General features: G+C 42.7%; 1 protein-coding gene across 3 annotated transcripts; it reads left to right on the plus strand.

Annotated features, from left to right (window-relative positions):
• The first annotated feature begins 1,227 nt into the window (after nt 1-1,227).
• LOC128209266 (leucine-rich repeat-containing protein 74B-like) lies at nt 1,228-14,605 on the plus strand. 3 transcript variants are annotated; one of them, XM_052913225.1, is made up of 13 exons: nt 1,228-1,249; nt 2,721-2,984; nt 3,713-3,899; nt 8,223-8,413; nt 10,691-10,798; nt 11,413-11,506; nt 11,659-11,876; nt 11,999-12,193; nt 12,429-12,524; nt 12,775-12,853; nt 13,409-13,590; nt 13,820-13,905; nt 14,078-14,605. In XM_052913225.1, exons 2-13 carry the CDS (start codon nt 2,784-2,786, stop codon nt 14,217-14,219), a joined length of 1,779 nt encoding a protein of 592 aa, XP_052769185.1. In that variant the 5' UTR covers nt 1,228-1,249; nt 2,721-2,783; the 3' UTR covers nt 14,220-14,605. The 3 variants fall into 3 exon arrangements, with proteins under 3 accessions (XP_052769185.1, XP_052769183.1, XP_052769184.1); XM_052913223.1 differs by lacking the exon at nt 1,228-1,249 and adding an exon at nt 2,049-2,201; XM_052913224.1 differs by lacking the exon at nt 1,228-1,249 and adding an exon at nt 2,062-2,179.
• Nucleotides 14,606-16,465: the final 1,860 nt, after the last annotated feature.

The raw sequence follows: 16,465 nt of genomic DNA on the forward strand, positions 1-16,465 counted from the left end.
CATGAAGAGAGGAAAACGGCCGCATTGCACTAGGCGGAAGACGGACAAGCATATGTACTTGCTTGCAGATTTACGTTGCGTTTATTGTAAAAGAAATACGTAACACGTGCATTACAGTTTGAACAAGGAACATCATGTGATAAACATTAAAATGAAAGAAGTCCACAATATGGTTGTCAATTACTTCCGTTTCACCTCGGTGAGAGTGGTATTAGCTGTCCACCTCTCTCCCCAGGGGTAGGGGAACGTTCTCTTGGCCACTCAGAAAGGCCACATAACTGGTTTCTGCCCAGGAAACGGACTCTGAACGTGATTCATATAAGCGTTCAACTGTCTTAACAGTCAGTTGAACTTAATCAGTATAAAGAAAAAAAAACATATAAACAAGGCCCGGGGTTTGTTTTCACAATGTGTAGCCCTACATGACATCTAAGAGGTCGTTGCCTCTTATATTGAGCTCCGTGTGTGCATGGTGAACGGGTTGCAAACAATACTTGGTATAGTCCTTGCTATCTTATGTAATGTTTTAATAAAGGTAAATCAGAATGTTCCTCACGTAACAAACATTGAGACTGTAACAAACCAGACGTAACCAGATTGAAATGCTGCCATTTAAATAAGTTAATACCAGTAATCGGGTTAGGAATTATAGTTTGTGGAGTGTTAGTTAATTAATACAATATTAAGGTATCACCGTTGCAGACCTGAGGTCATCAACAAATCATCTCTCAGACTGGAAGTTCCAATCATTTCGGTGCTTATAACATTCATCTTAGAACGAAACTATCCACAATCACGGATGCTTTCATTACATTGACTATTGAAACACCAACGGAACCAAGAATTTCTAATCATGGATGTCGGCATTAAAACCCTTGCCCCCAAAAACCCTATTACCAGATTATTGAGGGAATGTTCAAAGGTGATGCAAAGGCAAGGCATCCTGTTGTTAACTGAGTTCTAATCGGCAAACAAAGTCTTCCACCGTGCCAAAAAGTGTCAAACTTGAATTACACGCGACACTAGCCGACAACAGCAGATGTCGGTGATTAAACACGATCAGAAGGTTAATCCACTCGGCCTTTAAATCTGAATAATTGTACTAAGTACCAGCATGTACACTCCCTGCCGGGACGACGGAACGAACACACACTATTCGGCATGTGGATAGTTATGGTGTAAGCTCGAAGGATTTTATTAAACATTTTTTTATAAAGTGGATGGGATATGACTTAACTTCAAACAATTGGTAAGTATTGTTAATTTATTGTAAATTTGGTAAAATAGGACAACTTTACTTTTTCCCTGTGTACTTGATATAAATAACGCTCAAAAAGAAATATCAGCAATGTGTCAATTTTGTGGACGAACTGTGTTCGAAATTATATTTGTCCATATGGATGGCGGGTCCAATGGGATGGCGGGTTCGTTGGCGGGCCCATATGGATGGCGGGCCCATATGGATAGCGGGTTCATTGGCGGGCCCATATGGATGGCGGGTCCGTTGGCGGGTCCATTTGGATGGCGGGTTCGTTTGGATGGCGGGTTCATATGGATGGCGGGTCCGTTGGCGGGCCCATATGGATGGCGGGTCCGTTGGCGGGCCCATATGGATGGCGGTATTTTTAAAATTCGTTGTACTTTTTTTGCAATGACAAGTTGTACAGCCTCCATTTGGATGTCATGTTACGAAGACCTATTGCAGTCTCAATTATAATTTGTTTTGAAACATTGCACATTATCATTAAAATTGAGTAATAATTTAATTAAAAGAGAGTAATAATTTAATAGTTTAGTTGCCATTCAAGTAGTCAGATGAAGTTCGATATTCTTTGAAAAAATAAAGTTTTACAAAACACTTTATAAAGTCGCCCGATGCCTTTCACTATACTAATGGCCATCAATTACAAATGTCATATTTTAATCGTTTTTTCTTTTCATGATCGTATACTGGAACGTTTTTATTGGTGAAAGAATCAACTAGTTGTAATCGATATGAAACTATAGATCATTTCCGCTGAAATGACTTTTTAATCGAAGCTTTATTGTTCATTTAAAAATGCTTTTGTCTTTATTCACACTTGGGACTAATGTTATTTTTAAAGTTTGTGAAATAAATTACTTTTAAAAATTTATTAGGATTGAGTTGAACCGGAAACTGTGGTAACCGATAGTGAAGGCATGTTATCCATTTGTGTCAGGTGAAAAGAAATGTGTACCACTTTTGAGATTTACAAACTAACCGTATATTATTTTTTAGCATATCTCTGGAATCACACATTTAGGTTAAACATTATATATGTTTCAACGATTGTGAAGGAAGTTGTGATAACTTATACTAAGTCACTCTCATTGGCTCGATGTTCACGAGAGTGTGGTCTTGTTTTGTGGGGGAAACCCAGAGAAAACCCACTTGTCCGACTTGGTGACCACTAACCAAACTCACATGCGCCCAGGCCGGGAATCGAACCCAGGTCTCCTTGGTGAAAAGCAAGTGCGCTTACAACTGCGTTAACTGGACAACCGAATCACAATTTGCTTCAAGACTCACACTTTCAGAGCATTTCATATTAAACAAAGGACGATCACGAGAGTACTTGTTCAAAAAAACATCTTAAAGACGAACACTCTTCAAATGAAGTGAAAGCTTTTACATTATATATCTTAAAATCGCTATATTCTAAAACACTTATCAGAGTGCTGTTTACTTATCATTCCAGTCGGTCAGAAATAATATAGCTTCAAATATGGCTAGAATAACCGAAGTCACGTGTTATCTGTGAATGACGTCATATCAGTCGTCACCGGGCACCGGCAACGTCATGGACATGCTCGGTGATGCCGGAAGCGATGCTCGGTTTCTCGGTGGCGACCTGAACGGAAGTGGCAGCTCCTCCAGAACCATGACCCCGCAAGACACGCCCGTGGAGTCCTCTACACCAATCAAGAGGAACATGCAGCTACGAGGAAGCGCAAAACTTATGGTACCTAGATTTTATCTGAGTCATCTCATATGCGACTGGGCGGAAGTATAGTATGTTTTTCTTTCATTTCGCTACTAATATCTGGAAATGTCAAGACAAGTTTTAAAATCTAAAGTTTCATGAACATGTTAATTTGGAAAGTTAGTGGAAATGTTTTTTTTATATCAACATAATACATTTTAGTAAGTCACTCTCGTTGGCACGATGTTGATCGAGAGTGTGCTGTTCGGGGGGGGGGGGGGGGGTAAAATATCAGACTCTTTCGTTTGATATAAAGCATTAAATAATTTGTCACCCAAAGCACTGCTACTAATAAAAGAGTGTTTTTCGGGAATTATGAATGAACACAAATCTGCGCTTGCCTTGACAGTCGTTTCGATGCACCAACGTTTTTGCAATAAACGGTGGTATAAATGATTAAATGCTCATCAGGAAATATAACGTTTCCCCCAGCTTCTTTGTGTTAATTGTTTACATTAGTTCGTCTTATGGAGTTTTAAGGGATGCACATTGTCTTTGATACCTTTTTATTGTGTATATAGTTATATAAGCACATTTTCTTCCTCCTCCCTGACCTATTTTGCCAGATATGCAAAGTAAACAGTAAAACATTAACATTTAATTTAGTACACCTGTTACGCCGTAATATAGATACAATGAGTTTGCTGGCCAGGCACGAATTCAACATAAACATGTATAAAGTATACACTCTAACCCCCTCCAAACAGAGGTCGGCCTCCCGCGGGTCTAGCGTAGCTGGGCTGCAGTCTCTCCTAACGGGCCCCGTGCTCATCACGCAACCGCCACCGGAAGAGGAAGAGGAGGAGGAAGAAGACGATGACTTTATTGCATTCTCGAGCGGCCGCATGTCCCGCGACACGGACTACGAAACCGACCTTGAAATGGACTATGAAGGTCGGTACCCTGTTTATCTCCAGAGTTTTGATCAGATAATATAATGTACACCGTTTATCCATATAGTCACATAATTCAATATTACTGAAGGCATTGCCAAACGAAAATAGCAATTTAGGAACAAAATACATTCGGATTTCGAGCATGTAATTGCATTTTTGTATTTATAGTGTTGTTTTAATCAATTGAAGTTGGGGGTTTATTACAGTATATTTTATATTTCATTTTTACACGTATACTTTCATGATAATTTATTAAGCATATACTCGCGACATCGTCAGTTAGTAACTGTCTTGAGTGAGTTGTTTTTGGTTGTAATATTATTTCTGTTTTATTTATTATTCAATGGGATAATTGATATTTTTCAAATCGTTAATAAACCAAGTTGATTTTAATTCTAAACAAAATATAAATTCTAATGTCAGGAAAATGAAAAAAAAATGTACTTGGGCCTTGAAAGAAGGGAATACAGTGCTTCCTTTGACTCGATCTCAAGACATTATTCTCTTATGGAACTGTTTCACTTAAGGCCAAACACGTCGGAATATTGATCAAGGTATGCATCTTCAATCACGATGTTTGAAATAAGCTGTTCAACTTGGTACCAAGCATCTTTTACTGTTACAACAGCGTCTATCAAGATATATTAAAAGGCGTAGCATCTTCAGCGTGTCAATTGAGTAGTTTGTTCTGTTAGGCAATGGTAACTCGAATAAGAATTTGACAAGATGGAAAGCAGACTGACAAAAACAACCAGTGAGGACAGACACAACCAGTGAGGACAGACACAACCAGTGAGGACCGACACAGCCAGTGAGGCCAGACACAGCTAGTGAGGACAGACACAGCCAGTGAGGACAGACACAGCCAGTGAGGACAGACACAACCAGTGAGGACCGACACAGAAAGTAAGGACAGACACAGAAAGTAAGGACAGACACAGCCAGTGAAGACCGACACAGCCAGTGAGGACAGACACAGCTAGTGAGGACAGACACAGCCAGTGGGACAGACACAACCAGTGAAGACAGACACAGAAAGTAAGGACAGGAACAGCCAGTGAGGACAGACACAACCAGTGAGACAGACACAACCAGTGAGGACAGACACAGAAAGTAAGGACAGACACAGCCAGTGAGGACAGACACAACCAGTAAGGACATACACAACTAGTGAGGACAGACACAGCCAGTGTGGACAGACACAACCAGTAAGGACAGACACAACTAGTGAGGACAGACACAACCAGTGAGGACAGACACAACTAGTGAGGACAGACACAGGCAGTGAGGCCAGACACAACCAGTGAGGACAGACACAGCCAGTGAGGACAGACACAGCCAGTGAGGACAGACACAACCAGTAAGGACATACATAACTAGTGAGGACAGACACAACCAGTGAGGACATACACAACTAGTAAGGACAGACACAGCCAGTGAGGACAGACACAACCAGTAAGGACATACACAACTAGTGAGGACAGACACAGCCAGTGAGGCCAGACACAACCAGTGAGGACAGACACAGCCAGTGAAGACAAACACAACCAGTGAGGAAAGACACAACTAGTGATGACAGATACAGCTAGTGAGGACAGACACGACCAGTGAGGACAGACACAACCAGTGAGGACAGACACAGCCAGTGAGGACAGACACAACCAGTAAGGACATACTCAACTAGTGAGGACAGACACAACCAGTGAGGACATACACAACTAGTAAGGACAGACACAACCAGTGAGGACAGACACAACCAGTAAGGACATACACAACTAGTGAGGACAGACACAGCCAGTGAGGCCAGACACAACCAGTGAGGACAGACACAGCCAGTGAAGACAAACACAACCAGTGAGGAAAGACACAACTAGTGATGACAGACAAAGCTAGTGAGGACAGACACGACCAGTGAGGACAGACACAACCAGTGAGGACAGACACAGCCAGTGAGGACTGACACGACCAGTGAGGACTGACACAGCAAGTGAGGACAGTCACTACCAGTGAGGACAGACACAACCAGTCAGGACATGCACGACCAGTGAGGCCAGACACAACCAGTGAGGACAGACACAACCAGTGAGGACATACACAACCAGTCAGGACAGACACAACCAGTCAGGATATGCACGACAAGAAAGGAAAGACACAGCTAGTGAGGACAGACACAGCTAGTGAGGCCAGACACGACCAGTCAGGACAGACACAGCTAGTGAGGCCAGACACGACCAGTGAGGACAGACACAACCAGTGAGGACTGACACAACCAGTCAGGACAGACACAACCAGTCAGGACAGAAACAGCCAGTGAAGACAGACACAGACAGTCTGGACAAACACATAGTTAGGACATGCACGATCAGTGTGGAAAGACACGACCAGTGAGGACAGACACAACCAGTAACGACAGACACAACCAGTCAAGACAGACACAACCAGGCAGGATATGCAGGACAAGAAAGGACAGACACAGCTAGTGAGGACAGACACAGCTAGTGAGGCCAGACACGACCAATCAGGACAGACACAGCTAGTGAGACCAGACACGACCAATGAGGACAGACACAACCAGTGAGGACCGACATAACCAGCCAGGACAGACACAACCAGTCAGGACATGCACGATCAGTGTGGAAGGACACGACCAGTGAGGACAGACACAGCCAGTTAGAACAGACACAGCCAGTGAGGACAGACACAACCAGTCAGGACAGACACAACCAGTCTGGATATGCACGACAAGAAAGGACAGACACGGCTAGTGAGGACAGACACAGCTAGTGAGGCCAGACACAGCTAGTGAGGCCAGACACGACCAGTCAGGAAAGACACAGCCAGTGAGGACAGACACGACCAGTGAGGACAGACACAACCAGTCAGGACCGACACAACCAGTCAGGATCGACACATCCAGTCAGGACAGACACAACCAGTGAGGACAGACACAGCCAGTGAGGTCAGACACAGCCAGTCAGGACAGACACAACCAGTCAGGACTGACACCACCAGTCAGGACAGACACAACCAGTCAGGACATGCACGATCAGTGTGGAAAGACACGACCAAAGAGGACAGACACATCCAGTGAGGACAGACACAACCAGTGAGGACAGACACAGCCAGTGAGGACAGACACAACCAGTGAGGACAGACACAACCAGTGAGGACATACAGAGCTAGCGAGGAAAAACACAACCAGGTAGGACATACCCAACAATTGAGGAAATTCACTGCTTAGTATGAGTGAAGACAGACACCACCATCGAGGATAAACACGGCCAGTGAGGACAGACACAACCAGTGAGTACAGACACAACCTGTCAGGACATACGCAACCAGTCAGGACAGACACAACCAGTCAAGACAGACACAACCAGTGAGGACAGACACAATCAGTCAGGACAGACGCAGCCAGTGAGGGCAGACGCAGCCAGTGAGGACAGCAACAGCTAACGAGGACAAACACAACCAGTGAGGACAGACCAACCAGTGAGGACAGACACAATTAGTCAGGACATACGCAACCAGTCAGGAGAGACACAACCAGTCAAGACAGACACAACCAGTGAGGACAGACACACCCAGTCAGGACAGACGCAGCCAGTGAGGACAGACGCAGCCAGTGAGGACACACACAACCAGTGAGGACAGACACAACCAGTCAAGACAGACACAACCAGTGAGGACAGACACACCCAGTCAGGACAGACGCAGCCAGTGAGGACAGACGCAGCCATTGAGGACACACACAACCACTGAGGACAGACATAGTCAGTGAGGACAATACAAACCCTGTGAGGACAATACAAACCCTGTGAGGACAGACATAGTCAGTGAGGACAGTAAACAACAAGACAGACACAGCCAGTGAGGACAAACAGAGGTAGCGAGGAAAAACACAACCAGGCAGTACAGACCCAACAATTGAGGTCTACTTAGTATCAGTAAAGACTGACACAGCCATTGAGGATAAACACGGCCAGTGAGGACAGACACAGCAAATAATAGGACAGACACAGTCATTTAAACCATTTGGGGAATAGCCTGAACCTTATGCATAGTGACTGACTCAGTAGTTTCCAAAGGCATTATAAACCATGTCAACTAAGGTTGTGCTGCAGCTGGCTTTAAAAATGCAGCCCTTGGCATCATACACAAATGCCTTACTTTCTTCAATTAATGCGCAGTGTTTTACTTCTGAGGGACTGAACATACATGTGCTCAATAGGTTGAGTAGCTCTGGAAAGGAAACAACTTTGTCAGATTTAGTACTATGTTTTTAAGTAACCAATGAACATGATATCACTTTTCTCCTCAGAGTGGATAGCCGATGACATGAATATGGTCGACGACGAGGCGAGCCAGCAGCGGAAGTACATATACCAGTGTAACGAGACGGGTGTCATCCCCGCCTCCTACTTTCTGCGTCACATCAACAACACCACATTCCGTATGCGCTACCACGGTCTCGGGCCCCTCGGCGCTAAGGCCATCGCCATCCCACTTAAGGTCAGTCCCTGGTCTGAAATTGTAAGTCGTCGAAAATCTTAGCTGGCATAATTCGTCAACATATTCATCACGTTTTTTTCTTGAAGATGTTCAAAGTTTCCTACTTACAATAACATATGTTACACACCTGCGATCTATACATATATCCGATCTCAATTCATAACGATTTTGTAAAAGGAAGGTCGTAAAATGTAATACAGAACTTCGCAGTCTGACATGTGCAGTCAGCACTTAAAGATTGGCTGTAAATATTTTTCTTTTATCATGTGTTATTTAATGTAGCTTGCATTGTATAAATCATTACGAAAACCAAGAATTGCCAACATAGCACAGAAACTAAATTTTCTGTACGTATGGTTGACTTATGTAAGGTGATAGGGGGCTACTGTACATATGGTTCACTTATGTAAGGTGATACGGTGCTACTGTACCTGTGAGATATTATGCCTATCAGTGTCCGTTACTACATGTCATTTGCACATACTAGTAGATTGGTTATTCCAAACTTCGTTCCTTTCCGTTTTACTTGTGTATTATAAATACTAAATAGAGAAATATGTTATCCTGGCTTGAGCTTCCATTAGACTGCACACATGCACACGGGGCATTCGTTTTGCGTTCCCTCTGAAACTAAACTAGTTTTGACTAAAGGTACGGTGATGGCTGTGCCATCGATCAGCGTTGCTGAAAGTGTTGAGCACTAGACCTCGCGGCTCCGCCTGAACATGTGTTTGCTATTCTAGCTTCCTATGTTGGCTAAAGAGTCTGAAATTGAAGCTGAATATTTGCTCAGGTCACCTTTGACTGTAGATTGATACTTGCCCAGGCCGTACGTAGTTGTAGCATGAGACTTGCCCAGGTCGTCAGTTGTTGTAGCATGAAACTTGTCCAGGTCGTCAATTGTTGTAGCATGAAACTTGCCGAGGTCGTCAGTAGATGCAGCATGAAACTTGCCCAGGTCGTCAGTTATTGGGGCGTGAAACTTGCCGAGGTCGTCAGTAGTTGGAGCATGAAACTTGTCCAGGTCGTCAGTTGTTGTAGCATGAAACTTGCCCAGGTCGTCAGTAGTTGTAGCATAAAACTTGCCCAGGTCGTCAGTTGTTGGGGCATGATACTTGCTCAGGTCGTCAGTTTTTGTAGCATGCAACTTGTCCAGGTCGTCAGTAGTTGTAGCATGAAACTTGTCGAGGTCGTCAGTTGTTGTAGCATGAAACTTGCCCAGGTCGTCAGTTGTTGTAGCATGAAACTTGTCCAGGTCGTCAGTTGTTGTAGCATGAAACTTGCCCAGGTCGTCAGTAGTTGTAGCATGAAACTTGCCCAGGTCGTCAGTTGTTGTAGCATGATACTTGCCCAGGTCGTCAGTTGTTGTAGCATGATACTTGCCCAGGTCGTCAGTTTTTGTAGCATGCAACTTGTCCAGGTCGTCAGTTTTTGTAGCATGCAACTTGTCCAGGTCGTCAGTTGTTGTAGCATGAAACTTGTCCAGGTCGTCAGTTGTTGTAGCATGAAACTTGCCCAGGTCGTCAGTTGTTGTAGCATGAAACTTGCCCAGGTCGTCAGTTGTTGTAGCATGAAACTTGCCCAGGTCGTCAGTTGTTGTAGCATGAAACTTGCCCAGGTCGTCAGTTGTTGGAGCATGATACTTGCCCAGGTCGTCAGTTGTTGGAGCATGATACTTGCCCAGGTCGTCAGTTGTTGGAGCATGATACTTGCCCAGGTCGTCAGTTGTTGGAGCATGAAACTTGCCCAGGTCGTCAGTTGTTGGAGCATGAAACTTGCCTAGGTCGTCAGTTGTTGTAGCATGAAACTTGCCTAGGTCATCAGTTGCTGTAGCATGAAACTTGCCAAGGTCGTCAGTTGTTGGAGCATGAAAATTGCCTAGGTCGTCAGTTGTTGTAATATGAGATTTAACCACGTCGTCAGTAGTTGTTGCATGAGAGTTGTCCAGGCCGCCAGTTGTTGTACATGTAGCATGAGACTTGCCCAACCGTCAGTATTTGTAGTATGAGATTTGCCCAGGTCGTCAGTGGTTGTGGCATGAGCTTTCCTCAGGTCGTCAGTTGTTGTAGCATGAAACCTTCTCAGGTCGTCAGAAATTTTAACATGAGATTTGCAAAGGTCATCAGTTCTTCTAGCTTGATACTGACCCAGGCTGTCTGTCATAGTAGCTTGTATATTTGCCATTCTTTGGCCCTTTCACTGTGTCCATTTAAAAGGTGGGAGTGAAAGAAATTAAAGTGACATTCAAAAGACGACCAGACGTGTTTGTGTTTTCAGGATAACCACGATATCGAACACCTGGACCTGGAGGGGAACTGGATACAGCGGGAGGGGGCCACATACATGGCAACCATGCTCCGGGAGAACATGTTCATCACTGATATTGTACGTATGTTAGTCTTTAACAATTCTTAAATAAATATTTCACCAAATCGTTAATATCGGACGAATATTTCAAAACTGGTACACTTCTTTCATAAAAACATTAAAAATTAATAAATTTTGTATTGAAATTGTACGTTATTCTATACGGGTTTGTGTCATTGTTATTAATTTACAACACTACTTGTAATACAAGTGACTTAACAGCATAGTAACATCTATACCTCGATCATTACTATGAATGTTTTAGTGATCTGTAGAAAATGCTTAGCTGAGAACCATTTAGGGCGGGATGTAATGGACGTATTGTTTTATGCCATCCCCCCCCCCCCCCCCTGTAGAACCTTTGTGAAAACCAGCTGGGGCGGGATTGGATGGACGTATTGTTTTATGCCATGTTTTGTTCCCTTTAGAACCTCTCTGAGAACCAGCTGGGGCGGGACGGGGCGGACGTTATGTTTTATGAATATGTTTTTGTTCCCTGTAGAGCTTTTCTAAGAACCAACTGGGGCGTATTGTTTTATGCCATGTTTTGTTCCCTGTAAAACTTATCTCTGAAACAACTGGGACGATACGGGGCGGACGTATTGTTTTATGTCATGTTTTGTTCCCTGTAGAACCTATCTGAGAACCAGCTGGGGCGGGACGGGGCGGACGTCCTTTGTGAGGCTCTACACAAAAACGAGCTGCTCCGAACACTCGACCTCTCAGGTAAATACCCATTATATACATAAAAATGAGTATAACCAAGAAAGTAAAGAAAAATATAATTTGATTAACAGGTAGACACTTCAAACATGATTCAAGTGTTTTGTTCTAAAATATTCCATCTTTAAAACACTTTAAACGCTGGTCTTTTCCAGGAAACAGCTTGCTTGACTCAGGAGCGGCCTCAATCTGCGAGTTGCTGAAGAAAAACACGTTCCTAAAGCACCTGTACCTCGCGAACAACAAGTTTGAGGACCAGGCGGCCCATCACTTCCGGGAGGCGCTCTCACATAACGAGACGCTCGAAACGCTCGACCTTGGTTGGAACCATTTTCGCACAAACGGAGCCGTTGCAATCGCCGAGGGAGTCCAGGTACCCACATTGTATCAACGATGTGAAGTTAGTCTTAATGGAATTCCAAAAGTATTCTTTAAATCGTTGAAATTATTGATTTTTTTGTGAGAATTATATAGATTTTTAACTTCTTTCCGCAGGAAAATTACGGATTACGGTCTCTGTTCGTGCCTATGAACGGGTTCAGTGAGCCTGGGGCGGAGGCTCTGGGTCGGGCGCTGAAGCATAACCGCACCCTGACAGAGCTGGACGTGAGTCACAACCGCATCCAGGAGACAGGCGCCGGCCACATCGCACTCGGCCTCCAGACCAATGATGTTCTCAAGAAACTCAAGGTAAGGGACGTTGCATAGGAGTTGCTCACACCGTAACAAGAATAGAAAACTCTGAGTTGAACTTATCATCCGTTAACCAATAAAGGGCGAAACTGATGTTGAATTCTTAACACGAAAACGCCGTTTAGATGTATGTGGTGTTTGTTTGCAAAGGTCAAAATGTACCAGTATCTGAACCGTAGACATCTTGCGTGTTTTGTTTTATTGTCACTCAATCACCGTCTCTCCCATACAGCTTGGTTACAATCCTATCAGCGAGGACGGTGCCCTGGCGCTGCTCACCGCCATATCCAAGAACGACCAGAGTTGCATCAACCATATAGACTTATCCGTGAGTATACCTCAAACTAGTTCCTACCCGACCACGGAAAGTTATATGTGTAACATGTACGTTATAAACCATTTAAGTCCATGTTTATTCATGAAAGACGCAGTCCGGATAGTTTTTATGGTATTATTTTCAACTTGGATGTGTTTTCTTCGTGCTGAACGTTGTATTCAAAGAAAAACTATGATTTTGTTTTGTTTCGTATGTCAGCAAACAAGAGCATACGGCACAATCATGTTTCTGTATATTATAGGAGGTGTTCGTGTCGGCGGACTTCAAGACTCTCCAGACACGGATGGAGACTGCGAGGATGATGGTCATAATACACGCAGGTAGGTGTCGCCACTTACATGCTACCATGTTTCTTATAAGAGAAGCCTTGAGTGGGTGTACGCCAAGTACGTGTAAAATGTATCGATCAGAAATGTTACGGAACGTCTCTTGTTCGTGTACGTTGAGGCACATTTTGAGTGCTGCCTCATCAAAGTACAGTTAGAATTAAGAAGTTCTAAATGAAATTTAAGCTGGCATTGAAAAAAAGTTAAATGTGGCCTACAACATAGTACTTTCACATTGTTTAAATGGTAATACATGTAAAACGTTTGAAGTGACGACGGAAGCGTGTTGTGAATGTCGGCAAGCATACGAGAACAATAGTCAAACAGCAACTTGAATGTATTTGGAGAGCTACACGACCACTAGAAAGTTTTCACCTCTGCTGTTTCTGCTTATACTGTTTGCAATATACTCGTGTCAGTTCATATATAAGTTGCATGATAGTGTAGACCTCGTTTAGAGAGTTAGCAGTCGTATCATGTAAATATAGTTTCATTCAAAATACTCAAATAAAAAAAAACACGTACAAATATCCAACCCTGACCCCGCAGGTGTGGTTAGCTGCCGGGGCTCGGACAGTGACTACATCCTGGAGACGTTTCGCCGGAACCCGTACGAGAAGCTGAAAAAGTATGTGAAGTCGGCTGGATACCGCCTCGTCGACCTCTTCCGGGATTTAGACAAGGACGGCAGCTGCACCATCAGCTATGACGAGCTGGAAGGCGGGCTCAAGGTACGTGCTGGGAAGCTCACTTAATCGAAATACCGTCCATCGACGTTCAAGTCCGGATGTAGCGTAATTTACATCAGTAGAATACATTGCAATTATACATTTGAGGCATACACTTATATTAGTACTTTCCCGATATAGATTCTAAAGTTACGACTAAACATAAAATTCTTACGGAGAAATGAAGTTACGCCTAATAGATACGTTATTTCATACACATTGTTGTTTTCAGATGGCGAATGTAAAGATTACCCAGAGTGAGATAGCCTTCCTTATGCAGACGCTTGATCTTGATGGAGACGGCATGATCGACTTCAGGTCACCATCGAATCACTAAACATCAAGCATTTAAATCATATACAAGTCTTAATGAATTTAACGAAACACATAAATTGTGAAAAATCTATAGACAGAGTTGCTAGTTTTATTACGAAATTTTGTTATAAGAAACTTTAACACGTGTTCAAAATGTCTGGTGCTCGTATTTCAGTGAGTGGCTAGCAGGAGATAAGGAATATCGGCGGCAGCTACGGGAGGAGACTAATTGTCCAGATGACCGGAAGCTTATGAGGGATCCCAACCGCTTCCGGAAACGCGAGAGCAAGCTTCTTGATGATATCATTAAAGGATAATTCCCGTCCGCGAGACGTAACGGTCAAGCTTGCAGGACGTCACTTTCTGGTCAAAGTCGCGATAAGAAGAGTGGATTACGCGGTGCCAAAGTGCTATGTTGTTGTGCATGTTTATGTTGGCGCCTAGTTTCTGAATTGTTCTTTGTTGGAAGCTGAGGAAGCCTTTATTTTGTATATATTTGTTGAGGAAGAAATTGCACACCCATTGTAAATGCATGTACACCACATCGGATTCTTACGAGATGATTCGCTCACTATAAAGCATATACTGACTGTTACATTTAAAAAAATGCAATTAAATTTTATTGTGTTTTTGTTTCTTGTCCATCATCCAGAACTATGAATCATTTATGTATCGTTTTTTTTAAATAAAAAACAGAAACACGGCCAGTCTTATTTCAATCATGAGAAGTGGTTTACAAATTGAATAAGTGTTAACTTAAAAGCAAATAACCAACTGTCACCAGTAAGAGTGCTAATTGATACGCTCATATAATGCAAGAGACTTCTATATTTCTAACGTAAGCTTGTAAGACTCGTTCTTCCGAAACCGTCTCGGAATTTGAATACAGAAAACTTAATACACAATTTAAAAGGATTTAGCGCATTCGCTGTTTATGCTTAGGAACATAAACACATTAATAAAAAAAAATATTGATCAATTTTGATAAAATGTTTGTTCTGAAACACAAGAAAACAGTAAACTTTCAAAAACATACCGGAGTAAGCTGGTGTAGGAACGACAGTATATGTCATCTGCGATCAAAACCGGGTGGCCAAGAAGCAAAGCTGTATTCATATTATTTTTTAGAAAAAAATCCAATCTAGGAATTCCTAAAAAGTAAGCATATAAGAAACAGAAAAATTTCCTAATTTTCAGTGTAATATCGTATTTGATTTCACTCGTGATCATAGATAAATTTCATGTTCACTCTTGGTATCGCATATCGCAACTCGTGCACATTTGTTTTTCTATGGCACACGTGATTTTTATTTTTAGATCTTACACTGAAATCAACAAATGTTCTCTATATCATTTGACCATAACATCTAAAGAAGTTCAAGACATTTACATGAAACTTACAAACGACAATACTTGTAACAGGTGAAAAAATTGTCGAGTTATGCCCCTTGACAAATTAAAAAAAAATGTACGGGCATGGAACCCCGTTATTGGTGCACACGTTGCTTTGATCAAACATTTTTTTTTACTATCAATAAGCTTTGTCATCAATCTAATTGGTTCGAATTTATATGTACGATTAAAGTTCAAGGTCATTGTTTTGCAAAACGCACGTGCCCAACGTGCAGTTCTCGCAAAACCACTGAGGTAGATTTGTCCATCAATAAACCGTAAATCAAATTCACGGCAACTAAACGCCAGCTGCACCACTTAACGGTGGTGCAAAAAAGGGGCTGTCGACACTTCCGTGGTGCAGCTGTGCTCTGTATTTACTTTAACAAACGCCATTGTGAATTATAATTTATTTGATAATTTATTTAAACCGGAAAATATTTCGAAATTCGGGGCATGTGGTACCATATAAAAATTTTTTTACTGAAGACTGGCTACAATTTCGTTTCAATATTTTGTGGTGCCAGGAGCTTTTTTCCCGAATCCGACTTGTGAATATTTAGCGATCTGCTAGCATTTCAAGAACACTTCGTTGCTCACACACACACCGTAAGAACATTCAGGCGCACTCAAATAACTGTTATGTATAGTTCTTATGCCGAAACACAACAAATCTAATAAGCACTTCTTAAGAAGGAAATATGCACGTAATAATAAAAGTGCTGGTGCTGTTGCTCGAGTGGTGGCGCTGTCGAGTAGGGGTGGCTCGTCGAGTACGGTTCGCGCCCGAAGTAACATTATGATTAATGTTTTGACTTGTAACACATATCTTTATTTTCGAAAATAGTGTTCATTGGAGCTGATTGTCTTAGTGAAAGTCATGCATCGATTTACGCCCGTAGCAATTGTGGCGTGCTTCCAAATGCATTAAAATTTACTATTTTCGTTAAAAAGTCTACACTCGTCTTTGAATGCTTGTCAGTATATTTTAATGAATTTGGGGGCATGTCACAGATTCGGGCACAAATCGGTGCATGACCCCAGGACCTCATGGTTACAACTGACTGGCGCATAACCGGTTTACTTATTTTAAACGCTCCATATAAAATACAGCGAGGTCAGTGTTTAAGCTATTATAGTCATGTTGTCATCAGGCTCCAAGACCTACGTC

The sequence above is a fragment of the Mya arenaria genome, chromosome 11 (assembly GCF_026914265.1).
Source record: "Mya arenaria isolate MELC-2E11 chromosome 11, ASM2691426v1".
NCBI lineage: Eukaryota > Metazoa > Mollusca > Bivalvia > Myida > Myidae > Mya > Mya arenaria.